At 41.2% G+C, this 26,795-nt stretch overlaps 2 protein-coding genes and 1 long non-coding RNA gene across 6 annotated transcripts in view; all 3 read left to right on the forward strand.

Moving 5' to 3' along the window:
* Positions 1–316, forward strand: part of LOC121674280 — a 45,044-nt gene extending 44,728 nt beyond the window's left edge. The window contains exon 9 of the long non-coding RNA XR_006019512.1: positions 133–316. This is a non-coding gene — a long non-coding RNA (uncharacterized LOC121674280). The remainder of the gene's footprint in view (positions 1–132) is intronic.
* Positions 317–718: 402 nt separating this feature from the next.
* QRFPR (pyroglutamylated RFamide peptide receptor) lies at positions 719–15,469 on the forward strand. Of its 3 annotated transcripts, XR_006019510.1 has the most exons (7): positions 722–1,272; positions 10,129–10,287; positions 10,875–10,936; positions 11,696–11,931; positions 12,269–12,366; positions 13,306–13,760; positions 13,981–15,469. XR_006019510.1 is itself a non-coding variant. In XM_042048529.1 (6 exons), the coding sequence occupies exons 1-6, from the start codon at positions 933–935 to the stop codon at positions 13,307–13,309; spliced, it is 846 nt and encodes a 281-aa protein (XP_041904463.1). In that variant the 5' UTR covers positions 719–932; the 3' UTR covers positions 13,310–13,903. The 3 variants fall into 3 exon arrangements, 2 of the variants coding, with proteins under 2 accessions (XP_041904463.1, XP_041904462.1); XM_042048529.1 differs by lacking the exon at positions 13,981–15,469 and having other exon boundaries at positions 719–1,272; positions 12,322–12,366; positions 13,306–13,903; XM_042048528.1 differs by lacking the exon at positions 13,981–15,469 and having other exon boundaries at positions 13,306–13,903.
* Positions 15,470–15,606: 137 nt separating this feature from the next.
* Positions 15,607–26,795, forward strand: part of TNIP3 (TNFAIP3 interacting protein 3) — a 57,582-nt gene continuing 46,393 nt past the window's right edge. Inside the window, exons 1-4 of one of the 2 annotated variants that reach the window (XM_042048526.1) lie at positions 15,607–15,698; positions 16,398–16,581; positions 17,329–17,458; positions 23,507–23,650. The gene's annotated coding sequence lies outside the window, so the exon portion shown is untranslated. Of the gene's footprint in view, positions 15,699–15,761; positions 16,582–17,328; positions 17,459–23,506; positions 23,651–26,795 lie in introns of those variants that run through there. The other variant, XM_042048527.1, reaches the window with a different exon arrangement.

Consider the following 26,795-nt stretch of genomic DNA (forward strand, 5'->3'; position numbering starts at 1 on the left):
GGCCTGTAGTGGCGTTGACACAAAGCGGGGTGGAAGGGCAGATAAAATCCCTGCGCTGTCTCGTTTGAGCTGGGCCTGGACCTCACGCAGGAGGCTATGTACCCACAGCATCATCTCTTTCCTTTTGCTCAGCCTGATCCAAATGTGAGGAGAGGTTGGCCTAGGAGTTTCAGCGCCCACCTTGGGCATTTTGAGCCTGAGCTGGGAAGACATGGGTGAGTGGGGTGCAATGCTGTGAGAGTGTCCCAGTGCTGTGAGGGGCAGCTATGAGGGGGTCCCAGTGCTGTGAGATGTTGGGGGGGCTGGGGCAACAAGGTGAGGGGCAGGTGTGTGAGGGTCTGTGAGGGGGTGCCAGCCCTGTGAGGGCCAGCTGTGAGGGAGTCCCAGCACTTTGAGGGAGTCCCAGCGCTGTGAGGGGCAATTGTGAGGGAGTCCCGGCGCTTTGAGGGGGTGCCAGCGCTATGAGGGGCAGTTGTGAGGGAGTCTCCCAGCGTTTTGAGGGAGTCCCAGCGCCGTGAGGGGCAGTTGTGAGGGAGTCTCCCAGCGTTTTGAGGGGTCCCAGCGCCGTGAGGGGCAGCGATCAGGAAGCTCCCCGCGCGCTCTTTCGGCGGCAAAGCCGCCTCGCGCCCGTCTCGCTCCACACGGCGGGGCCGGGGCGGGCGCGCGCCGGCGCTGATTGGCTGCCGCCCTGCCCCCCCTCCGCCTGCCGTGCCCGCGGGCGGCGCCGCCGCTCACTCCAAGTTTGTGTCCGGGCGGAGCCGCCGCTGCCCGCGGGTCGCTCCCGGCTGTGCGCGCTCTCTCCTCCGCTGTACCGCGGGGTTCGGCCCGGCCCGGCCGAGCGCCGGAGGAACAGTGGTCCAGCCATGGCGGGGCGCGGGCAGCGGCGCTGCTGAGGAGACTGAGGTGGGGGTGTCGGTCCCTGAGCGGGCGCCATGCGGTCCCTGAACATCACCCCGGAGCAGTTCGCGCAGCTCCTGCGGGACAACAACGTGACGCGGGAGCAGTTCATCGCTCTCTACGGGCTGCAGCCGCTGGTGTACATCCCGGAGCTGCCGGGGCGCACCAAGGTAGCCTTCGTCCTCATCTGCGTTCTCATCTTCGCCCTGGCGCTCTTCGGCAACTGCCTGGTGCTCTACGTGGTGACCCGCAGCAAAGCCATGAGGACTGTCACCAACATCTTCATCTGCTCCCTGGCGCTCAGCGACCTCCTTATCGCCTTCTTCTGCGTCCCCTTCACCATGCTGCAGAACATCTCTTCCAACTGGCTCGGCGGTGAGTGCCGGGGCCGGGCTGGGCTGGGCTGCAGGGAGGGGGCAGCGGGGGGGACGATGAGGGGCAGCGCCGCCGCCGAGACCTCCGTTCCCCCGTCTCTGAGGGACCCTTTCCCTTCCCGCCCCCTGCGAGGGATCCCCTCTCCATCCCTCCTTCAGGTTATGTTAAAATAACCCAGTGCGCTTTCCTGCTTGTATTCCTTAAAAGTTGCGATGTGCGTGTGGGACGCGGTTCGTTGTGTGGAGCTGGCGAGGAAGCCTTGCTGTACTGCTTTCTCTTTTTTTTCTTTTCTCGCTAAGTAATGAAATCTGTCTGGCAAGTGAGATATCAGTCTTTATACAGCTTAAGTTCCTCTGACAGCTGTCAGCTCGGAAACAGACCTCCTTAACCTTTTGTGAGGAAAAAGAATGTCCTTGGGGGAACAGGTGACTGAGAGAACGTGTACAATTTATGCTGAAATAATGCATCCTTTTAATTTTTTCATTTTTTTTTATTGCGAACTGTGTTGTATTCCTGTTGATGTGAAGGACCTTTTGGCAAAGCTTCCCTAATGCCTAGAAAGAAGGATTTTCTTTTTTCCTTTTCTATGTATCTCAGTTCCAAAGTAGTAAGGAACAAGCAGAGCTAGGTGCAGTAAGACTGCATATGGTATTTATCTTCCTATTTTTTTTTTTTGTTCTTAAAACAGTGTTTGACAATTATAAGTGGAAAAATAAAAGGAATGGTTTTGCAGCAAGTAGCAGACAGCATCTTGTACAACCACAAATTGAAATATTTTTCAGAATATTTCAGAATGAACAGTAAAGATGTTGATAAAGTGACACATTTATGTTCCAATTTCCAAGGCTTCCTGTGTTTCTGTTGTTGGGAAACAGTGAAGGTTGTTGTCAGAACGTGGAGATTTAATTCCAGTACTTCCCACAGACTAGAATGCTGGATGGGAATTGACAGGTCAGAGGAGACTTGGAGCACATGTGAGAAATGGGCTTTATTATGGAAACTTTAGTAAGAAGTGATGAATCCAAAACTCCTGGGACTACTGATACTAAGGACAACTGTGCTATTTTCTTATGAGCTGTTTTGGGGAAGATAGCCTTTGTGATTCTTCCCTTTCCTAAGGGAGGCTTTGACCTGTCAGCTTGACCAAACATCTGATCAGAATCAGCTGAAGCCTCCATGTGGGGTGAATAAGGAGATAAGGCACAGGCATGTAGAACAGTATGGGGCAAATATGTATGTTTTATTTACACTCTGGTACTGAGGTTGCCTGACAAAAATCTAGAAGTAGTGAGTGTAAATGGTATAGCATAATTACAAAAAAACCTCTTCAGATATTCAGAATTTGGGTAGCTAAAGTACACTGTTCTGTGGGGATTACTGTATTTTTTTTGCCTGCCCTCTTTGCTGTGGTAGAGCACTTTCAGTACCAGTGAATCCATCGGTCTTTTGATCTGGTGACATCTTTAGCTTTAACTAACACAGTTAGTTAAAGCTAAAGAACATAATAAGTAATATCATTGATGTGTGTTAACCCTTTGCTCTCAGGGGTGGAGGGTGTGAAGTAAAATTGAGGAAAACAAATACGTGAACTGCTGGTATCCGAAGGGTATCTGGTTCCTGATGCTTACACCGAGAAGCATGAGTGGTGATTACAGTTGTACTGCAAATCAGAGCCTGCCAGTCCTGGAGGAGTCTTCTCCTTGCTAGCTTAACTGGTTTAATTTGCCTTTTGCCTTTCATTTTGGAGTCTGAAAAAATCTTGTTCTCATCCACTGTAATGCAACATTACTGAGTAGTGCAAGATCCAGCTCTGTTACAAAAAAGGTGATTTGACTTGTGATAAATCCTTGGTGGACAAAGTGGTGCATCCTGGGGCACTTGATGCTAGAAATTTATTGAGGATTCTGAGACTTCAGTCACTTTATCTCTTGATTTATTTACATAATGAAAACAAGCATCTATACTAGGTGGTGTGAACTGAGATGTGTATCTTTTGTACTTGTCTTTAATTTAGATCTGGTTCTTTATTTCCATGCTTGTATATGTGTGTTTGTGTTTCTTTCTCTTCCCCTTCAGAAGCCCACAGCAGAGTGGGAGAGGGGAGGAGAGAACTGCAAACACTGTAATACAAGCAAAAGAACAGCCACAGTTTCAGAGTAGCTGAAGCTGTAACTTTTTCCATAGTATTTTCACTAATACAGTCTAACTTCACCTGCAGTTAAAAATCTCAGTGTGCCTCACTTTGCCTGGTGATTAAGCAGCATTAACACAGATCCTTTAGCTCTATATGGGTAGCAACTGGAATCAGCACCATATTGACTAAAAATAGGTGAATTGGTCCTGCTTTTGGTTCTCTGATCTCTTTAAGAATCTGTGTAGCTGTGTGAGTGTAATAGTGACAGTATATGATTTAATTTCCAAATTTAAACTATGCAGCTGAAATGGCTGTAATTTCTAGGGGAGCTTTTAATGAAAATCCAGCATGCTCATCTCTCTGTAATGCGGAAGAAAATGAAGATTGTGGCTTTGTCATAAATGGTCACTGTGATCATATTTATTGGTAAGAAGGATAAAATGGGAACTCAAGTGGGAGTAAATTGGTGCATACAGCAATAGTGTGTCTTGGTACAAGCTGGAGCAGTTGAAGACTTGCTCTCATATGGTCATAGGTGGGAGGCAGCAGTACTGGTCTTGTCATACTGATGACGGCACTATTAAAGATAAATTTGGGCTTTTGTCTCTTGGTCAAATATTACAACAGTTGCTTTGTTTCCTGACACTGCTTAGTTAGCTGAGTGATAGTGTTGTCTTTACAGAACTGTCCAGGGTGACTGGAGAATTAATTTAATGTTGTGTAATGTAACAGCTCTGGCAAAAGATAAGGGCACAACTTGAGCTTAAAGTACAGCCAGCACTGTGCTACAGTCTTGTGCATTTTGCATCTTATCAGCTGGAATGTGTATTCTCAAGGCAGGTGTGAGAGGGTGACTTTCCTTGTCACTTTGAGAGTAGTGAGTCATCTGAGGCACTCCTGAACACACATCACCATTTGAGGTTTCCTCCTGTATCTTGTCTGGTCTCCAGCTGCCACTCAGGAGAGGCGTGGGTCTTCTGTATGTTGCTGTCACATCTGGTGCTTCATGATGTGACAGTTTTCTCTTCTCGAAAGGCTGGGTGAAAAACGAAGTGGCACCTTCTACCCAGCTGAGTCTTTAAGGTGCTTCCTGTTACTTACCAAATGTCGTGTGTCAAGCTGTATGTTACCTCACTGAGAACTTCCCTGTGTGAGAACACATAAAGCTTCCTTGCTGAGGGATGAAAACTAAATCTTGCATATATACCCAAGAACTGATGTAAAACAATGCAACACCCTTAGGGATATAATCTGTGTGATGATGACTGACGTGTTCTGCCCCAAGTTACAAAATGTGAGAAAAATCAACTTGCTTGCTTCGAGTGAGGTGGAGAGAGCTCATTACAAGCTGCAATAGAAATTCTAATGCAAGGGCTTGATCAACAGCATTTTACCAGAGGAAGGAGCAATTTGACTTTTACTAGAGAATGGTTTCAGGCTTTTACTTATGCTACCCTAATAAAAAGAAAACTGATATTTGAAATGACTAAATCACAGTTCCAGGCACAATGTCCAGTAATGAAGGCATAAAGCATTGTTCGAGGGAATGCCATTTATATTTGCAGTCTCTCAATGTGTTATCATTGGGAAAACTGTTCACTGTTTGAATAATCTATGCAGTTTTTATCAAGCAGTGCATGAGGAATACTTTTAGCCTCTTGAAAAAGAGAAGCAGTTAGTTATTTTCATTCCCAGTGTTCCACTGCAAATGTTTTTCTTTCCCAATTGGAAGTGGTCAGTATTAGATGCTGCAGTGCTGCCTTGACTGACAATCTGTTGGAAGTGTTTTCTGAAAGCCTGACATTGTGGAAATTTAAACGCTTTGATACATACTTGACATATTAGTTGAAGTGTTATCATTATTTAAATGATTCAGAAAAGTCAACACTTCTCTGTACTGGCTCCAGTGCAGAAATTAACACAGTTCCAGTGATTTTGAGGTGATCCCAGCACTTTAGCCTTTAACCCAGCACTGGGAAAACTTACAGAGCGAGATTTCAGTAATCTTGACTGAATCTTACTGAACTGGACTTTTGTTGTTTGTATTTGTTTGTCTGTCACAAAAAAAGTCCTCTTTAGGTAGGATCTGAAATTATGTTTTGAAGAATATATTGCTCAAAGAGAAATAAATAGTGAAGTAGTTAAAGAGCTTTTATCATAAAGATAAAAAGCAAATCCACGTTTATTTTCAGATTGCTTGGGAGATACAGAACTTCACTGTATTCTTAATCCAGTGTTGATTTATTATAGGTGAGTGTGTCAAGGCAAGGGCATAGCACCTGATGCAAATAACTAAAATATATACCAGTTGTGTTAGTGAGTAGAAATAAGACTTGAATAATACTAGCTACTAAACCATAGAATCTCCAAACCATGTTCCAAATAGCCACATTTTTACCAGCTGGATTAGAGCAAAGATTTAAGACAGTATCTTCCTTTAAAAATCTTCTGTTACTCTATGTTAAGTCTGAACACAAATATGTGAAAATTAGCTTGAAATGGTTTTAATGTATGACACAGCTGGCTTTTGCCTGTCTCAGTCTTATTTTAATTTCACTGTATGTACTATGATGTAGTAGAATAATTAATTTTTTTTTTCCTCAAAACTTACCACGTCTTCCTTACAGTAAAATTCAGCACTTTTTTCTCAGTTTTTCTATAAGGAACTTTCAGCTAACAGACACTTGGGAATGGGGTTGTAGCAATTTCTCCTTGCTGCAGGTGAAACTTGTTTTACACAGATGGATTAAATATTAAGTGAAATGTGCATGCAGTATTGGATGGGAGACTAGACCTCAGTACCTGTTTCCCTAATAGTCAGTATGGAAATTTGGAAGTGTTGTGGGTTTTTTCCTGGCTGTGAAAATCTGTAGTTGTTCTTTTGAGATGGTCCATTTCAGGGGGAAGTCCTGAATGTGAAGCCCTACTTGGTAAGGCTTTCTCCTCGAGGCTGGAGGGACAGGATTTGAGGCCCCTTTTCCCACACTCCCCATGTTCAGTGATTACAACATTCAATTAGTTTAAAGGGAAGAAGGAAAAATGCGTCATCTGTGTTTTGGAAAGACTTAGAACTAGTAAAACCTACCTCACCTCAAGTCTCACAAGCAAGGTTGTATTTTGTGACCAGTATGATCTCCATACAGAAGTTCTGTTTCAGGCTATCCCTGGAATAACCAGTGTGATCATTCTGAATTTCTTACTGTTCTGAAATCATAGTTTCAGGTTGTCTTTTTCCTTTTTCTTTGCACTGCCCCAACCCAACTGCCACCATTCTGAAATAATTACCTTATTTAACAGTAAATTTCATGTTCCATGTGTAAAGATCTGTAAATGTTTGTAATTTGAAAACATAGGTTATATAATTTAAAGTATTGAAAGACCTGGAGAAAGTCTCTAGTAATTATCTAAGCAGTTGGGAATGGCTGCTATATATTTATAAATAAAAAAATAGTTTTGAAAACTTAAAAGAGGCTTTATGTGAAAAAACATTCACTATTCTGCCAAGTACAATGAATCCTGGTATCTCAGGATTGAATCCCATTCAAACACAGTAAGGATGGTGGAGCTGGATCTCAGGTGTGTTGATGTCAGATTTCCATTGAAGTTGATGGATCTTCACCTGGCCCTGACATTCTAAGCAGTGTATTTCTTTCCCTTTTTTCCCCAAGCAATCTGTTTTAAATACTTCAGTGAAGAGAGTCGACTTCCTTGCTCAACAGTCTCTTAACCTTGGTGGACGTTTGAATTTCAAGCACTTGAGCGTCTCAGGATTTCAGAAAATGGGAAGCATTTGTATAGTGAATGATAATTCAGAGCAAGCACAAGAGTCATGAAGGGGGTATGGTACTGTTAATAAAAGTTATACCCAGAGACCCTGTGCATGATGACATCAGAAGCTTCAGGGAGGCTGAAGTATTGTTTTGTTCTTACTTTTGATACCTAGAGGCTTTTTGAGTAGCTTTTACCTACTATTCATTTGAAAATGTGATGTTGTTTCTTGGTTATAAAAATACCTTGTGGCTGTTTTGCTATGGCCTCCAAGTCCCCAAAGTGTGTGCCATGCCACGTGTCTCAGAGCAGGTGCTTCCATTCCAGCCAACTCTGTGTAATGCAAACCATCCTTTTGCTTTCCATTTCTGGAAGTGCTAGTTACTCCTTGTCCAGCTCGGTAAGCTCAACCTGCAGGCATTATGTAGCCTTTTGGTTTTATTACCTTTTTAACAGCTACTTTTATATAGCTTAAGTGATCCCTTTTTGTGTGTTTGTCTTCCAAGAGGTGAAATAGGGGTTTTTTGCAGCCTTTTCTCCTGGGAGTTCAGCTAAAGGCATAGTGAGTGGTAGTCTGTGCTCTTTGACAGTATGGTTACTGGGAAGAAAATGAGAAGACATCTGTAAAAAAACAATGGGCATCTGGGAATTTGGGATTTCCTGAGCTGAGCTCAGGTCTTCTCTTTGTTCTTTGAACAGTTGTGCACCAGCTAGAAATTCCACCAGACCGACGGAACTTCAGTGAAAGTCTCTGTCTTATTTTGTTACTTGAGGAATAGTGATACTTCTCTGCTTCCTAAGAATACCCTGGAATGCTGGGACTTCAGTGGAGGAGTAGTGCATTACGGGGAAATCTCTGTAAGGCAGTATAGTTCAAGTGGACTTTATTTAAGTCTGGCCTTTTTCAAACTGTAAGAAACAGTCTATGGTGAAAGTTTGGATTGTTTTTTTTCACTTTGTTTTGTGTTTGTCTACTGGTTTTTGGTTTTGCCCCAGCTTCAGCACTCAGACTTGAACTGATTTCCTTAGTCAAACAGGAACTTAAACATTTCATTAACAAGTTTTGCTTTTCTGTTTGCCATTTGTAGCAGGAGTCTCTTCTAACTTAGTGAAGCAAACACTTGAAACCACGTCTTTGGTTGCATTCACCATTTGCCATGTGCAGAGTAGGTAGGATTTGAGCTTGCTTTTTGTTTTGTCTCACAACAGAAGTTTAAGCCCATTGGGTGAAGGACTTTAAATTTGACAGAATGGGTCTGGTACCTGTATGTGCAGCACATTCTCTAATGGGTGTAGTGAGAAACTGATGAGATGCTGAGTTAGTAAGATATTGACTGTGTATACTTTTTTAAGGGGTTTACTTTTTTTTAAGGGGTTTAAGGGGCTTACTTAGAAAGAAGGAAGAAGAAGCAGGGGGAATTTTGTTGTATAAATTGCAGTTGATACAAGATGTGAGGGTGTCTTTTCTTGCTCTTCCTGATGCTCTGGAGAAATACATACCAGGTGAAAAACAAACATGCAGCCCAATGCATCCTCATCCATGCAGTTCCTACTGCCCATGCTAAGATTTCATTCAAGTAACTTGAAACTGGCCTGCATGGTATATTTTTATTCTGGTTTAAGCCAGATCTGTGTGCACTTCCATTGTGTTGCTGGTGTTGAGTATGTGCTTGAAAGGTGCTTGATTTCCACCCTTCGCTGCTTTGTCCTCTCCTTCCATTTCTGGAGCCACAGAAAAAGGGATTTTTGGGCAACTAGAATTGGTAAGACCAGTAGCAAACCAGTTCCTTCTTGTAAGCTAGAGTGGCTTTTAGCCTGGCCTAGCAAGCAGTAGTCTCTCTGTTCCTTGTTCCCTTCTTGGAGGGTAGGATTAAGTTTTCAATTTTCTGTTTGTTTCCTGTCTGTTTTCTGTGCTGTTCTGCATAAGGTGTCTGTAGCATCTTAAAGCTTGACTGAAAATTGGATCAGATACTTCTTAGGCTGTTTTGAGTTTATGGATTATAGCTGAGTAAGGTATAAATAACGGTCAAGTAAGGAAAATAACCCTGACTGTTGCTGAAATGAATAGCTGAGACTGAACTGTAGGAGTGTGAGGGAACTGTGGAAATATGGACAGAGAAAATTATCTCAGGGTCAGAAAACGAGTAAACGAGAAGTCAATTGGCAAGAGCATTAAGATAAAATTTTTTACAGAATAATTTATACCACTTTCTAAGATGGTTAGGACTTGAGAATGAGCAATGGAGAATGACTAATATCTTAAAAATTGAATATGGAATTCTTGGGAAGCTATGGTAGCAATAAATCCCGATGTTGCATAAATACAATAGAAATCTGTACAACTTAGAAAATGCAGGAGGAAGTTGCATGTGGTTTGGACAGTGGCTCTAACATAATTTGTTAATCAGCAGAAAGGAGACTTGGAGAACAGAAGGATGATGAAGAGGTTGAATTTTTCCTCTTATGTTATGCCTCTTTGAGGACTTCTCTATATATCTTGCTTGACAGGATGATGCATTAAAGGCCAAAATGTACAAATAGAGTGATATTTAAATGAGCTTAAGGAGTGGATTTGCAACAGTGGAAAAGGTAAACTTAAACAGGTAACACTCAGACCTGCATGAAACCGGAGAGTAATCTGTCAAAATGGGAAAAAAAAAAAAGCCTCTGTAACTTGGCATGTTTGAAAACAGATGATGGAAGACTTGGCCAAAAGTGAAATAGGAGTAAGTGTCAGACTGATAACAGAGCAAGTGAATGTGTCCTTAGAAATCTTGGTTCTGCAGGTGTAGACAACAAAGAATGGCTCTGGAAAGCTGCATTTGACAAATGGCTTAAATAGGTGACTTAGCAGTTTAAATGTTACAATAAATCTAAGAATCTTAGTCTGTTATTTTTAGTAATGGAGTCTGGTATTAATAGCTGTTGCATGCCTTACTTTCTGATTATTGCAGGTGCCTTCGCTTGCAAGATGGTGCCGTTTGTTCAGTCCACTGCTATCGTAACAGAGATTCTTACAATGACCTGCATTGCTGTGGAAAGACACCAGGGAATTGTGCATCCACTAAAAATGAAGTGGCAGTACACCAATAAAAGAGCTTTCACGATGCTTGGTAAGATTTTGAGCATCTCCGGTAATTCTGTATGTAGAGAAACAATCTTCAGTGTTGATGGCATGGCAGAACAGAGGGCACTGATATGACCAGTGATTCAGAAGCAGAGTTAATTGACCTTTATAAAATAGCTCAAGGAGAGTGCCTATCAGTAGAGTATATTTATTACCCAAAACTCTAACAAGGGACTTAGCATCTGAAGTCAAAAATGTACTTAAAGATAAACCATTAGCAGCCATTTCTTCTTTTTTTTAATTTTAAGAAGGGTTCAAAATGTACAAGCCCTGCTTAAGCAATGTCACAGTGAAATGGTCCTTCCGTTGTTACACAGAGATACTTACTTAATGCTCCTTATGCAGATTAAGTGGCTTTTCCTGTTGAATATCTGTAAATAGAGGTAGTTTGGGAGACAGAAAGCTGATGTCAGAATAGCATGCTGTTATTGATGTATTGACTGATGTATGCCTCATAGAAAACTTTGTTCTTTATTACAATTTTCCACCTTGCTTGACTTTTCAGAGCTGTTAAACTGTTCATACCAAATCCTGCTTGTTGGACAAAGTATTAAAAAATGTGTTTGTTTACAGGCATAGTCTGGTTGCTGGCTCTTATTGTTGGGTCACCCATGTGGTACGTGCAACGGCTTGAGGTAGGTTAGGTGAAATGGGAATTTGCATCTTAAACTCAGTCCTTGCTGGATCTTTCTGCACCTTTAGGTGAAATTGAATCAACTCCTGTGAAATTAGTGGGGGATAAGGGAGATTGGTTCTGTGTGCCAGCCTGGGAAAGGCTAAGGATTAGAATGTGCATGCAGTGGAAGGAGGAGTACCAACAGGGACTAGTCATGCCTACTCTCCCTAATTATGTCAAAGAGCAGAAATTACAACTGTGACTTCCACTGTGGCTTTCTTTTGGTTTATATGTGCACTGGCACACAGCAATAGAGGACTTAGATTGCTGTTTCAGGATGACATAGTGCTCCCCAAGATCTGGAACAACTGTGCCTAGTTTAAAATTAATTAGCTGCTCATTGTAGTTGATGAGTTACCACACAACGTTTGGAGGTTAAGCAGGCAGCTTGGCAGACTCTGCTGCTTGTGAGTCTGAATGTTAATAATTTTCCTGGTTTTTTTAAGCAGCTATCATGAGGTTTCTATATATCCATATTTACTTGCAAAATGTGTAGCCAAGGTCTCCTTTGAAGTGCAAATCAGAGCATCTTCTGGCCTCTTTGTCAATTTGGATTGAACCCAACACTTGATGTGGAAAAGTGCTTGAAAGAATTTTGTCACTTTGAAAATCCGTTGATTTTGGTTGTTCCATTAAGAGCAAGGAATATCTGAATGTGCTTGGGTTTTACACTTGGGATAAACACCTTAGTGACTCATCTTCTTTGCATTTGTTGCAGGTTAAATATGACTTTCTGTATGAAAAGGTGTATGTTTGTTGCTTGGAAGAATGGGCCAGTCCAATTTATCAGAAGATCTATACAACTTTTATCCTTGTTATACTCTTCCTCCTTCCACTGATGCTGATGCTTTTTTTGTACACTAAAATTGGCTATGAACTCTGGATTAAGAAACGGGTGGGAGACGCTTCAGTTCTTCAAACCATTCATGGGAGCGAAATGTCTAAAATATCAAGGTTTGTAAGCAAAATACACTTGGAACTTTGACTTCTAGAAAGCTTTTTTCCTGACTTTTTTATTCCTCTTGAATAGAGTTTAAAATGCCTTGCAAGACATGCTCATGTCATGATGCAAAGTGCACTGCTGTCCCAAAAAAGAGAAATAAAGTGCTACATGTATATGATGATGCATTCTTTTGTTTCCAAGGGAATTGTGTACTTCTGAGCATTCCTTGAGAGTTTTATTTGCATCTGCAGCCATCAGAACACAGTCACAGATCTAACTTGAAGAGAGACATGAAACTGCCAGTCAGTTCCCAGTGATTCAGTGTGGAATGTCTTGGTGCAATTTCAGGAAGAAGAAGCGAGCAATTGTTATGATGGTGACAGTGGTGTTTCTCTTTGCAGTCTGTTGGGCCCCTTTCCATGTGATTCACATGATGATGGAATACAGTGAGTACCTGCCATATCTCATAGAATAAAGTCTGGTTTTTGGGTGTTTTTTGATAATGGAACTACAGGTTGTGATAAGCTAGTGCTGCTGCCAGCATTCAGCTCTAGAATACCTTCTGCTAGCAAAGGTTAATGTTCTGCTTATAAGAAAGACTTCAGGAAAAACAGGGCTATTAGGGGGGTGAGTGTCTCCTTTTCTTACCGTGTCTGTTACACTACCCTCATTTACTGAAAGGTCAAAAGTGCCTGGCTGGAAGGTAAAAGTAATTTCTGAGCATAAAACCTCTTGAAGTTTTTAATTATATTTCATTTAACTTAACTGTTTTGAGTTAAACTTACTATGAAACATTTATCCCTTTTATTGTGGTAGGTATATTGGAAATATAAATACTGGACATCACAGTGATGATACCCAGTGAATCCAGCTGGAGTTTTTTAGTGCTCTTTACTGAAAACTGGCTTGGAAATGCCCTTAATGCTTGTTGTGTTGGCTTTTTTGCTGTTTGCCTTTTTCTCTGAAGTCTTCCACTGTTCATCTCCCACCTCCTCCATCGATACTGGAGCAGCCTATGTGTAGGAACAAGAGGAAATTTTCCGTAGTTGTTTTACTCTACTTGCTAAAGGCAGGAGCTGTTTCTTTGTCTCCTATCACAAATAAGATTGTAGCAGATAAATCAGTAGTTCAGCCAGTCAGCTTTTTTGACTCACAAATTCTCTTTCATTTGATTCTGTTATTACCTACATACAGAGCATGATTATGTGATAGATCCTGATTTTATCTTGTTGATGAAACTCTACTGCTAATGCTAAGAACTTCCAGCATGTGTTTTTGTTGATTTTAAACAAAAGCTTTCTAATGCCAAACTGGATATAACTAGGCTAAGTGGTAAGCATTCATGGCATTCTGTGCTTACAGCATATTTCTCATCTCCTCTCCAGGTAATTTTGAGAAGGAGTATGATGATGTGACAATCAAAATGATCTTTGCAATTGTCCAGATCGTAGGATTCTTCAATTCTATTTGCAACCCTATAGTGTATGCTTTCATGAATGAGAACTTCAAGAAGAATTTTCTGTCTGCCCTCTGCTTCTGCATTGTGAAAGACAGCACATCCCCGAGCAGGCAGCTTGGGAACTCGGGGATTACCATGAGGAGGCAAAAGCCAAGTGCTTCTCAGAGAGATCCCATGGATTCGGATGAAGGCAGGAGGGAGGCATTCAGTGATGGCAACATTGAGGTCAAGTTCTGTGATCAGCCAACTTCCAAAAGGAATTTGAAAAGGCACCTGGTCTTGTTCAGCTCTGAGCTTACTGTGCACTCTGCAGTAGGGAATGGGCAGTAGCGTCACAAGGGGTTTGGGAATGGAGAAATCATTCTCTTTAGGATAATTTCAGTAAGCCATTTAAAAGAGTTTGCTACTTTGCATGCTGAAATGAGGGGGCAAAATGTTCTGTGGGCTATAAGAGTGTTGAGATAGTGGTTGAGAAAATGTAGTATTTATTTTATAATGATGAGGAGTTGAACTTTGGAAAACAACATTACTGGATGATTTCCAGGAGAAAAAAAAAATTTCTTCTTAAGCTAATTTAGGGCTTGTTTGCCCTCTGCTTTAGGTAAGCCAAACAACTGCTGCTTGCTCCATTTGTTCTGTGTCTGGACTGTACTCAGCTGAATGCCAGAAGACAGGAACTATGGAAAGAATGTGCGCCTTTTTTGGACAACTTGGAAATCTGACATGGGCCAACATTGTAAGATCTGCTCTCTGCAGCTTTGAGGACAGAGAGGCTTCAGATCTGAGTTCAGGAAAGATGGAGACTGAGATGCAATTCTATTTTACAAAAAAGAAAGGGAGTGTGAAAGAGTTATCCAGAATATGACTGAAGAGATTTAAGATTTAAACATTGCGTGCACGTTTGGATTTTGTTGACAGGAGGCATATTACTAATTAACAATGCATGCATAATTACTGTGCTGTTTTTACGGGTTAATTCTTGGGTACAAATTTAAATGCCATTGTACGCCCTGCAAACTGCGTTGTTCTGCTGAAAAACAAAGAAGATGAAAAAGTGCTGTACACCAAAGTGCAGATGCTGGAGGTGTGGTCTGTAAACACTGAGTTGAACTTCTAGTCATGCTTGGACATGAGGTTTACAGGTTGAAAGGGTGGTGTTGACATTTTCTGGAGGGTTATAAGGGCCTGATCCAGAGCTTGTTGGAACTTCACAGAAGACTTTCAATGGAGTTTCATGATCTTTTGGCTGGACACTTCTCTGAAGACATGCTCATATTTTTCTGTCTGTCCATCATCTTCAAAGGGGATTAATTGCTGTCTGAGAACTGGGCCAGTGTTTTGTTATTTTGGGCTTCACAGTAAATTGTGGGGTTGATACCTGTATAAATTCTAAATGTTTTTGCTCTCAGTGGGCCAAACTGCAAAATTGGAAAGGTATGCTTGTTAAGTGTGGGACTGGGGGAGAAATGTGATTCAGACTGATACACTGGGACCTGATCCCACAAATCAGGCCTTGAAATACAGAATTCCCCACTTCAGCTGAGGTTAGGTTTACAGCCTGTAAAATGTCAGTGCTCTCTTTTGTCACCCCTTGCCTCACCTATGGGACCTTGGTGCTGCCTTGGCAGTCAGTTCAAGATTCTTCTACTTTGCTACTTTATGCTTCACTGTAAATTAAAATTTAGGATAAAATATACTTGTATAAATTGGGAGTAATCTGATCCTTCTCTAATGTCTACAGATTGGCATTGGATTGTGACACACTTTATTTACGTATATATTTTTTATATTCTATATGATACACTCCTGTGCAATGACAGAACATTCCTGACTTGTCCTGAGGGCCAGGCATTAAGAGCTTAATTATTATCATAGTTTTCCTTAGCAGATGTAAAGTTTAACTGCCTGATGGTGTGTTTGGATAGAATCTGTGACTGAAAACTAATTTATTTTAAGCTGTTTATTTATTTGCACTGCTAATTTCAGTGACAGATTTTAACAAGCATTTAACCAAAACTTCCAAGTATCTTATGTTTTTGTTTTGTCTTACCTGCTTTGTCTGTTGTCTCATAAAATGTTGTGTCAGTGAATAACTGTTGTAGTATTAATTTTGTTTTCATTTAACTTTCTTTTTGGCTTTGTTGGTGCCGTTTTGCACTAGGGGGTATTTGCTGTAAACTTCACTTTGACTCTCTCTTCGTTTAAAGATTCATGTGAGCTTATCTGTGCCTCTTTAGCAATTAAATTCCAGTCCTGTTACAGGTGCCAGCTGCTACTGTAATCCTGAGAGCTGCGATTTAAAGGACTTCCCAGAGTAAGGTGAGAAAGGGGAAAAAAAGTCCAATCTCTTGGTAGAAGAGAAGTGACAAAAGTGTCAGCATAGAGAGGTATGGCTATGGTTAGATTAAATATAAACCAAAATACAAAAGACAGTTCTCATACTGTTTTTAATGGTAATTATATTATTTGCGCATTTTTGGCAGAGTAGTTTTCATGAAGCCAGGTAATCTTGTCCTCACTGCAGGGAATAAAAGATCCATTATTGACTTAAGCACAATCAGGATTTTGCCCAAGTTTTTTTAAACCTGTCAGAGCTTCAGCTTTGATTTAACCAACAAAACCAGTTGTTCTGTTGAAGTGGGGTCGTTTTGAGTCCAGGCTAGTAGCCTGTTCCTGGCAGTGGCTTGTACCCTGTGTGTGGCTGCAGCTGACTGCCTCAAACCAGGGGAAGCTGGCACTGCTGTGGGAGGGACAGCCCTGCTGTCCCCCAGGCTGCCTGTGCTTACTTCGGTCTCCCAGTAACAGAATTGCATGGTTCATCTGATCACAAAAATACTCCTGGCTAATGAATTTATCAGAGAACAGAAAAAATAACCACGCTCATTTCCCTAAACTGAGAATGTTTATCAAAGCTGTTGTCTTCTTTGAGGAAAAATGTTTCTTCGAGTTTATTATCTTAGTTATGAATTTCTTCTAATTTCTTCGATAAAATTAAAGAGAAACTTCTTTTATTCTCAGCTGTAAGGGGCTAAGCCTTTAAGTTGCAGTGAGATGATGCCAGGAACTGACAGGCTGATGAAGACAGGAGCCTGAAAGGACACATTCAACTGAACAGAGACTCTGGAAATTGAGTGGATGAGGAAAAAGTGTCAGATTTGTGAGCTTGTCCAACTGATACCAGAGGGCATTAACAAGGAAAACAGTGAGTAGACGGGAGTGAACCTTCTCAGTAGCTATAACAGTAGCAATTAAAAAATATCCAATATCAGCCTGTTCCAAGGAATAACCAGTTGCCAGTGATTGCCAAAGCAGCAGAGATGTGTGGTGTGCCTGCATCAAGGAAATATGTACATAAATTCTCAGCCTGGTGATGTGTGTTAGCCCTGTCTGTGTGCTGATTACAGGATTAGCTAATGTGCAGTGGTTGTATGTGCTGCTGACAGTCTGAGTATGGCAGAAGCTGTTGAAACCAGTGATCCGGCAGAGTGAAAGGGACACCTGAGACATCAGAGAAATACACAAAGAGGATTGAAGAGGAGAACTAGATTATTACTGCCCAGGAAAAAAAAAAAGGCATAAGTAGAGGAAAGGGTTTGGTAGAGCTGTTAACTTGGAGAGATGGGAGAGGAGGATAATTGTGGTGAGGTATGTTTTTATATAGATTAGAGTTGATGTGAGTGTTAGAAAAGCTGGGAAGGTTTAGGAACTGTATTCAGAGAGCAGTTTTGTGAGCAGAACAGCATCTCAGTGCGCAGGGCAAAAGGCTGGGAAGAGCAACAGCTGCTGTTCTGGTGCCTCTCCAGGTGGGAGCAGTGGAACGGAGCAAGAGCTTTGCCAGGCTGAGGAGGAAACAAGTAAATACGAATTTAATGTACATTAAAGACAAGAGGTTAGATTATGTGTATTCCTTTAGAAACATTGACATAGCAATCTCTTTATTTCTGTCTAGATTCAAAGTCCTGCTTTGACACCTCAAAACTGGCTTCCAGGAATACTGCTGGACATTCAAGCCATCATTAGCTTCCCCTATTGAAGCTCTAGTGAAGCTGATGGATTATGAAGTTATTTTAAAAGCTCTGGTGAGATCTGAGATGAAGGGTCACGTGCTGCTTTATTATGAGAGTTTAATCTCCCCCCAGCTCTTCGTCCACATCAGTACAACAAAACATGGTCAGTCAGAAGCAGTAAAACCTGGTTCCTTTCATTCCAAAAAATACAGACTCTCAGTCTTCAAAGTGAGGCTCACACAAGGTTTGTTTTGCTACAAAAGTGCTGTCTTACTAGCCAGGGTTGTTTTTGAGAAGGTTTAAGGGTATTTGCATGTACCTTATGCATTCATAAAAGAAGAAATTTAATAGAGATACAAACAAACTAATAGAAATTGCATCTGTGCCCTGTAGGGTGCTTAAAATCCCAACCAAGACTTGAAAAGATGTCTTGCTGCCTGAAAAATGTTTTTTGTTTATCAGCCTCCTGTGAAGTAATACAAAGCTTTCTATGAAAAGCTCTTATTTCCTTCCATTTTCCTTTTTTTTCACAAAGCAGAAACTTCTGCTTATTTCCTATTCTTTGGAGAAATGATCATAAAACCTTTGCCCCAAACATATTGTGTAATATAGTCAGTTTTTGAAAGGGATCTGTCCTAAAATGACATAGTGTGCTTACATTGAAAAACTTTTCTGCTTTAGCACTTCTTTCCTAGAGGAAAACGTTTTTGGGTTGTTGTTTTTTTTTTTTTTAAAGTTTCTGCTTGAAATCTCTTTATAGCCTTCTAGTTTTTATTTGCTCTTTCCAGTGCCATCACTCAGTTTTTCCAAATTAATTGCACCAGGGTTTCTCAGAACTCCCTCTCATCAGGTGAATTTCCTATTCCCTTGGACATGGTCCTTTTTTCCTTTGTCTCTAATCTTTTCCATGTTTTATTAAATTGTATGGTCTTACACCATCTTTCCCCATGCCCCTGAGCAAAGCCATAATTAAATGATGTAAAATTTAAGGCAAGGTCTCCATAAATCTCTTGTTATGTCTTGGAAATACATGAGAAAGCTTTCAGGCTTTTTTCAGTGCTCTTGTATCTGACCTGTAAATCCATTTCACTTCCCCATCTGAAATAGGCATCCTTGCTATTTGCATTTATGCCACCTTGATAAATATTTAAATGTATGGACATACAGTTGTTGCAGGATCAGACATAGTTTTCCTGTGGTATCACAGGTGCAATATTTTAGTTTCATTTTCTGCTTCAACAGTTTGCTCAAGCAAAAATGAGTCAGGGTTGAACTGTATTTTCCATGTTGACAAATGAATTCTTGACTGACTTAATAAAGCAGAAGTGCATCAACTTACAGAGCCATCACACTGGAGGAGAAAAAGATTTCAGTTATTTTAGGAAAAAAATTTTTTCTGAAATACTATTTCTACTTGTAAAAGAAAGAGGTCAACATGTTTGGGTTTTTAAAAAATTTTCTTCTTAATTACCTTGTAAGGTGTCTTTCCCTAGTGCCCAGATTCTGCTGAGCAGGGTGAGAAAGCTGCTAACTGGAGTGTGTGGGAAGAGGTGGAATTACAGTTCTCAATTTGTATCAGGGCTCCTGTCTGCGTGTTTAGTAGGAAGTTGAGCTTTTACTTGTGACTTTTGCCTTGCTCCTTTTCTTTTTCTCATCAGTTTCACTTAGTCTTTTTCACTTACTCTCTGTCCTTTTTTCTTCCCCTATTGCTTTTCCTGAAGTAACTCCTTGAGTTCCTTGTGACCTTATCTCTCTGATACAGATTAGAATAACCAGGCACTGAATTTTGAGAACAAAGTGAAGCAGCCCTGTGGTTCAGAATTTGTATTCTATCAAGTCTGATTATCAGATTATGACCTGCATTTCCAGTCCTTATTTCAGGCACCCTTGGAAAGACCTTGCCCACTCTACTGGTTACATTAGGCTTGCATGTGTATATATTGTTTCTGAATTGACTTTATATCTTGACATTTTATTTCTCAGGCTGCTTATTGACATATTTCCATTTTAATATTTTTTTCTTTGACTTTACAAATTTCTAATTCCTAGGAAGTGAGGCTTCTCAGTAACGTGCCAGCTGCACTGGGACAGTTGATTTTTCTTGCATCAAATATGTAGATGTCAGTCTTTATTGTACAGATGACAGCTAAACTATGGATTATAAAAAGGTCCAGTAACTTTCTTCTGGGAGTCTGTAAAATACACTCTGTGTAGTGTCTTTTGTGTGTGTGACAACAGAAATGTAGTGTTCTTCTACTTCTTGCCTCTAACACATGTTTTAGTAGATAAGTCTACTGAACGCCCAATTTAGCTATTAGTGAGTTCAGTCCATAGCTGAAGAATCTTAAAGATCATGCAACCTGAGAATAAACAGCTAGAAAATGTTTAGTGTCTCCATGGGTAAAGTATAAAATATATCCTCCTAAATATCAATATGAAATATCATATTAAAGTTTCGGCCTCAGGCAGACTTGAATTTCGGATGAGCAGATACGTAGCAAAACCACATCTATCTGAAAGCAATCTCTTTGGCTCCGGCAGCTCGGTGGGGTTGTTGTGGCCCAGCTCGGGCTGTAGATGGCATCGTTGCTGCACATGAAAAGCTGAGCTCTTCCAGTCCCTCCTAGGGGAACTGTCCTATGGGCGTTTGGAAGCATGGATTTGATGGTAGGATTTGGTAAGGGTTTGTTAGAGTTCTTCTTTCTGTAGGATTAGAGGGAAACGTGGAAAGAGGTGTTGGATTATTGGTTTTTTTCCTTTGTGAAATAGTGCTTTGAAAAACAGTTGGAGCTCATGAGTGACTGAGGACCAATGGTATAAACAACCCAGTCAAAATTGTTTTTAACGTTTTGTTTGGGTTTTTTTTAAAGTCATATCTTAGATGTTTGAATTTTCATCTACAAGTCATCCCTTTGGCTTTGGAACACACAATTACCACTCTTAGGTCTCTCTTGGTTTTGAAGCTGAGCATTTGAAATACAAATTAGTGAATGGATCTGCGAAAAAGTAATAGAGATCAAGGCTCTTTGACAGACTTCAGACTTTCCAGACTCCCCAGAGTGTACTAAAAATCCTGTAGCTGTAGGCATCCCCCTTCCCAAATCTGATGATATAGTGGAGGGAAGCCAAAGGGGAAATGGAAAGGGGAGAGAATAAAGTGTTACTTATTAGCAATCAGAAGAAATCTCAGTTCCTAAATGGTGAACTTAAAAATATAAAGGGTTTCAAAAAGTGATGTTTTTTTTACAGTCTTCACAGATACTCATTTAAACATTTTATGCACACACAAAAAAGCCTCTAAATTCTCAAAGGGAGTGGAAGAACTTTGCTGGTAAAGTTTAAAAAAAAGCAAAAAATACCCTTGTGCAGGGAAACAAATTTAGCAGCCTGTAAAGATCAGCTGTAAAATACAAGCCTTGCCATAGTGATTTAAGTTAAAGCTCCACAAATACTAGGGCAAATGAAGAAATTATTACGTGAACTTGTTCAGAGTATAAATGGAGGATAAGAATCCTGGATATCGAAGGTGACACAAACCATGAGGAAAAGTGGAAAGTCTTTGTTATAATTTGCCCATGAAATGATAATGGTTTTTCAATAAGGTATTGATTGATGTGTGTTCATAAAGTCTGAAGTCGAAGAAACCCACTTTACTGATGAGGGGGGAGGAGCACAGAAGGATGTAGCCACAGAAGTGGTTGGTTTGTTTGCAAAGTAACCTGAACAGGCAAAGGAACTTTCAGAATTTCCAGTAATCAGCTGTTTTGAATGGAAATATTTGATAATCATGTAAAAAAACAAGGCAAACACTGGCTTTTTTTCTTTTCTTTTGAAGGAACATATTAATGTTTGTTTTCTTAGCATGTGGTATTTTCCTCTCAAAGTAAATTTACAGAGTAGCCATGTTATTCCTTCCTGATTTTTCTCATCTATTTTGGAGATCCCAAATGCTCCTGGAACTTTGTTCCTGGAAGCTGTGCTGCAGCTGTGTGTCTGCCAGGCAATAGGCAAAGTAAGTCCTCACACCTGGTGTACTTGGGTCATCTTGGAGCAGGTGGGTGCTGTGTCAGTGATGTGCCTCTGTTCACCTGTGAGTAATTATGTCATCTTCTAAGGCAATAAATCCTACTGATTTAGAGATTTTGAAAAATTAGACACTGGAGTGTAATTTCTGCATGAGAGCTGTATCAAAGATGGTTTTCAAATGTTAAGCAACCTTTCTCTCAAGTGAGATCTGGTTTGGTTTTTTTTTTTCAAGGAAGGGAAATACAGGGGGTGGTAGAAGGGAGGATATATGGAATATACTCTTAATCCAACACAGTAGTTTTGAATTCATGCTGTGTTCACGCAGTGTTCAATAGAAAGGGCTTTAAGTGATAACTCTAAATGAGGAACAAGCACACCGTTATATCTAATAGCAGGTTTTTGCAAGACATCTGTGTAGCTTTCAGGGTTAGGAGTGAAAAATGGGCATGATGATCAAAATAAAATGAGACAAGACATCATTTCTGGCATTAACGTGGAACTGAGGCAGAGCTGATGATTGATCTTGTTTGTTTCTCTGTATTATGGTCAGTTTTTTGAGGTAGTTCATTAAAAGTTGATGGCTGAAGTTGTCTGCATTTCCCATTGATCTGTGTGTACACAGTTCATTTACTGTTCAAGTCATTGCCTTGCTGCTTACAGAGCACAGCTGAAAGGCTCCCGCTGCACCAGGACTCTCCTGCTCGGGCATTAACTCCTTCTCATCCTGTTCCAAAGCTGTCTAACATGTTTCCTAGGAAGGGGGAACATGGAAAGGGAAGGGCGTTCGAGTATTTTGGCTGATGCATCTCTAGTGACACCTTGTGGGATGTTTCACAGAATCGCCTACAACTTTTTGGGGGAAGGAATAAACTGGAAGGCTTGTTGTGCAAAAAGCTGCCCAAATACTCCACGTGGGATACACTTAAACCTCTGCACTCACCTGTAATTAAAAATAAACTGTAGAGATAAACTTTCTCATGTTGAAATTGTCCTTCCTTAGTCCACTGAGGTCTTAAACACTTCACCCTTTGTGTATGTACAGATAATGCTATCTAGAAATAAAATTTAACTTTTAGAAATAAACATATTCGGATTCACTTCAGAGTGAAACAATCAGAAGTGGGAATGTTGTGGATCAGTTGCAGCTGGCGTAATTTAGGTGGACGCAGTACCTAGCTCCTGCCTGCTAAAGGTTTGATGTGCTGAGGAAAAACTGGCTGGGAAAAGTATCCCAAACAATTGAAAAAAATCTGTTCAAAAACGAGTATTTAGAGAACTTTAATCAGTACTTCGCTATCCAATAATTCGTTTATAGAACCTTCTGGCAATTTTTACCTAATTGGAGGGACCTTTTTTCCTATTTAGTGATACTGGATAACTGTTTTGACTAGATGTATTGGAAGATTTGTTTCTTGTTGCTTGCTCTCATTTTGTGGAAATGGCCAAGTCTGGGGGTAACCGAAAGCCCCTGTAGACTGCATAAAAAATGGATCTCTTTTATGTCCTTAAAGTTCTATGCTGGTTTGCAAGCTTCACTCATCTGGCATTTCAGCCTTGCCCTTCTTGTCAGAAGATGAATCCCAGCTACCCCTGGGGGACCAGAGCAGGTTTTTTTGAGACAGACCAGGTTTTTTTAGAAAAATTTGAATCAGTTTTACTGCTGGGCCTATGGGTGTGGAGATTATCGTGACGGAGATGTAGCAAGATAAATTGCTACATGAAGAGAATTTCGGGAAGAGGACTGAAAAGAGATTTGACAAAGATTTACTGTTTCTTACTTGCTTAGAAGAATATTTCTTCTGCCTGTGCTTAAATATAATGAATGGAAATTTAGCTTGATCCTTTACTGACTGAGAAGGAGGAATTGGAGACTTCCAGGAAAATGCTGTGGGTTGTCTTCCAGCACAGCCCAGCTGTACTGATCATTTTTTTCCTTTGTCTAAACACTCAGCCTTTCCTTCCCTTGAATGCCTTGTGCCTCTGGCTTTCTGCCCCTCCCTTAGCCATTGCAGGCTTCTGTGGAGCTGTGTGAGCAGTCCTTTGATGCTCTTGATTCCATTGACAGTGTTCTTTGTTTCTGTGTCTTTACCCTAGATGCAAGCACTGGGCCAGCTGAGCCTGAGAAAAGTAAAAAGAGGTCTCTTAACACCTGAATCTCTAAGTCTGTCCAGAGGACCTGTTCTATTCAAACACCTTCCCCAAAACTCTGCTGTGAAAGAATGACACTTTTGCAAAGGGGTGAGTTTGATCTCCTCTAATTTATACAGTTATTAATAATGTACAAACAAACTGGGGAGAGTGTTGGCCCGGTCTTCTTCTGCAGCTCCTGTGGAGAAATGAAGCTGTTTTATACCCCGTACATTGCTTTCCTTTTAATTCATATATATTGACACTGCCTGCTTACTTCTTGCTTTTCATGCCTGGCATTTGAAAGTGAGGTACTTGAATTGTTGCTCAGTTCTGTGGTGTTTTGTTTTCATGTTAGAGCACAGGTAGAGGGCAGAGGAAGAAGACAGATTGACCTGCTGGTGTTGGTTCCTGTTCCCATCTCTCTGTAGTGAAGAAGTAGAACTTCTGTAGCCAAACTCAGTGCAGAGATGATACCTAAAGCAGCTCAGTCAGCAGCGATGCCTCTTGTTGGGAGGCTGACTGCAGGAGGGCCATGAAGCTGTGCAGTTTTCATTCTCTCCTGGACTGAAGCAGACAGAAGTTGTGACTTGGTGAAGTAGCACTGTGGTTCAGTGGCAGAACAACCCCGGGTTCAGGCTCTGCCTGCTGATCTTTGCCTAAAAACGTGATGCCTCTGCCGATTTCCTGGTGTGCCAGCCCGAGGGTCTGAGAGCCTCACCCACTGGGCAAACACCTAGTTACTAAAAATCCTAATTGCTGGCATCTGTATTCAAGGCAGGAGGTGGCCCCTTCCTATGAACAGCCTACGTATGAAACAACCCACGTAGTTTGCAACCACTCTCCTGCCTTTACTGTGCAGGGGAGTTTATTTTTACTAGAAACAGTAGCTTGAAAGGTGACCTTCATACTTACTGAAAGCAGCAGACGCTTGGCTCTGACTCATGGAAGGAGCCCAGGTATTGGGGAATGGCTGCTGCCTGGTAACATTTCCCTCTACGGCCTTGTTCAGCAGTTAAACCAAGCCTAGTTCTGTGTTCTAGGTACCATATTGTAGATGATGTGTATGATAGTTCTGCCCCTGCCAGAATCCAGAATTAATCAAAAACTCCAAAATCGCTGCTGGCTGCTGAAAGCAGCTGTGTGTTGGCTCAGCTGGGTTTTAGAGTGAAGCCTCACGCTCTGGTGTGTGTCTGGTTTCAGTTTCAGAATAACAAATCCAGTTTGGATCATGAGCCTCCAGCTGAAATAAAAGCCATTACTTTTTTTTCTGTAGTTGTATCACCTCCCTGAGGAATCCTTGGTGTCCCTCTTTCCTGTGATCTTCGCTGATTTTTGCCTTCTGTGATGCTCATTGGTGCTTTACTTCAGTAGGAAATCCCCTTTTTTTAAAATGCCTTGTGATGAGTCACTGCTGCTGTTTGCCTCAAACTGAAGGGGATTCCAACTATGAAATTGTATTATTGCTAAAATAGAATCCTGTTCCATTGTGTAGGTTGCAGTTGAAAGCAGAGGAAGGTCTGGGGGAGTTGTAGGGTAAGCAAGCAGTGTTGCTGCTAGTTTGTTTACTGGGGAACTCATGGCAATTCCGGTAACAAGTAAGCACCTTAGAAGTCTAGGAGATCAAAACCAGTCTCTAGCTAAAAAGCAGTTCTGTATCTCTGCAACTCTGCATAAAGAACCAAAAAAACCACCCCAAACCGTAGTAGTTTGTGTGTTTCTAGCACTAGATACTAAGATCAGTTCAGCAAGAGTGTCGTTTGGTTTGAGCTTTTTTGTGCGTGTCTGTGTGTGTTCATTACGGATTCAGAATTGAATTGCTTTACGAATGGTTCTTTTAGGCGTGGAACACGGCTTACAATTTTCTTCTTTCATTATAAATCTGACTGTCCTCATATCTATATTACTGTTGGTTTAGCCCTGGTGCTTTAAGCTGCAATATTCTGAAACCATCGTCTATCACTTTCTTTCATCTGAAGTAACTGCTGCAACTCTGTCATGCTGGAGTTTTGACCCATTCCCAAATCGCTGTGTGTGCATACAGGAGATGGAGGTTGCCATTTGAAGTAGGCCATGGTCCTGTCTTCTCATGTCTACAGAGGTCTGCAGGCAATCCAGGTCTATCCTCTGAACACTTACTTTGCACCTTCTTTCAGCTCTGGATTTCCTTCCTTATTTTCAGAGTTTACCTGAGAACTTCTACAGGCTACAGTAAAACAACTCCCGAAAGCACAAAAGGAACCATTTAAAGGCATTTTGTATCAATGTGTTCAATATTAAGGTCTCTAAGGCTGTGGTTATCTATTGAGATATGGTGGTTATTGCGCATTGAAAAGGACCATGAGGCTGCTGATAGCACCACTCAGTCTCACTACTGGTTTTACATCATATTGCTGGAAAGGAAATAAGTTAATAAAAGCCACAAAGATGTACAATTTCCCATAGCCTTTGACTAATGCTGCAAGAAAGAGAGCAGTTAAAAAACCACTCTGCTGAAGGTGGGGGGATTTCCTTAGGAAGAATGCTTGGAACGGGCCTTGCTCTGAACCAGACCGGGAGACAGTCAGTTCCTAACTTCCTGACAGGAGTGCCTGTGCTGAAAGGGAGGACACAGCTCCATCCCTCAACTCCCAAAATGCTTTTGCGTTTGCATCTCTTCAAAGGTATTTGATACTGAAGACTCAAAATCCCATAGCAATGCCCTAAAATGCCTGGTTTGCTTAGCTGCAATCCTCTCTGATAACAGGACCAAAGGAGCTGGGCTGCCCTGCAAATGCTGGCACCCAGGTTCATCCATATCTGTGCTCTGTCTTGGATTTAAGCCTGGCTTAAATGTGGCTGCTGGGAGCTGACTGGCTGAGTGCTCTCTTGATAGTTCCATACGGTGTTTAGGTACACAGCATGGAGTCTGGCTGGTTTGGAAAATTTGGACATGACTGCCTTTGTTACTTCTGAAAAGGGAAAAAGAGTCCGTGCATCCTGTAGAAACTTTGAAAATACCACAGCATTTATGTAATGAGATCTCTACCTAGACAATTACCATGGCACTTTGATTAGCTGTGAACTGCTAATATTGAATACAATTTTATTTCTGTGACCATTACTATTTTTCTCCTGAGGTAAAGTCTCATCCAAATAATCCTCTCATATGTATTCAATTGCTTTTCATTGTCCATATTCCCTTTGCAAAGGCTGAATATACTTTTTAGGAGTTTGGGTTGAACTAAACTTGAGTGCTTGCAAACATTTAGAAGAC

This window comes from Corvus kubaryi, unplaced genomic scaffold (genome assembly GCF_017639235.1).
Source record: "Corvus kubaryi isolate FWS band 111438036 unplaced genomic scaffold, C.kubaryi_AGA036_p1.0 67, whole genome shotgun sequence".
In the NCBI taxonomy this organism is placed as follows: domain Eukaryota; kingdom Metazoa; phylum Chordata; class Aves; order Passeriformes; family Corvidae; genus Corvus; species Corvus kubaryi.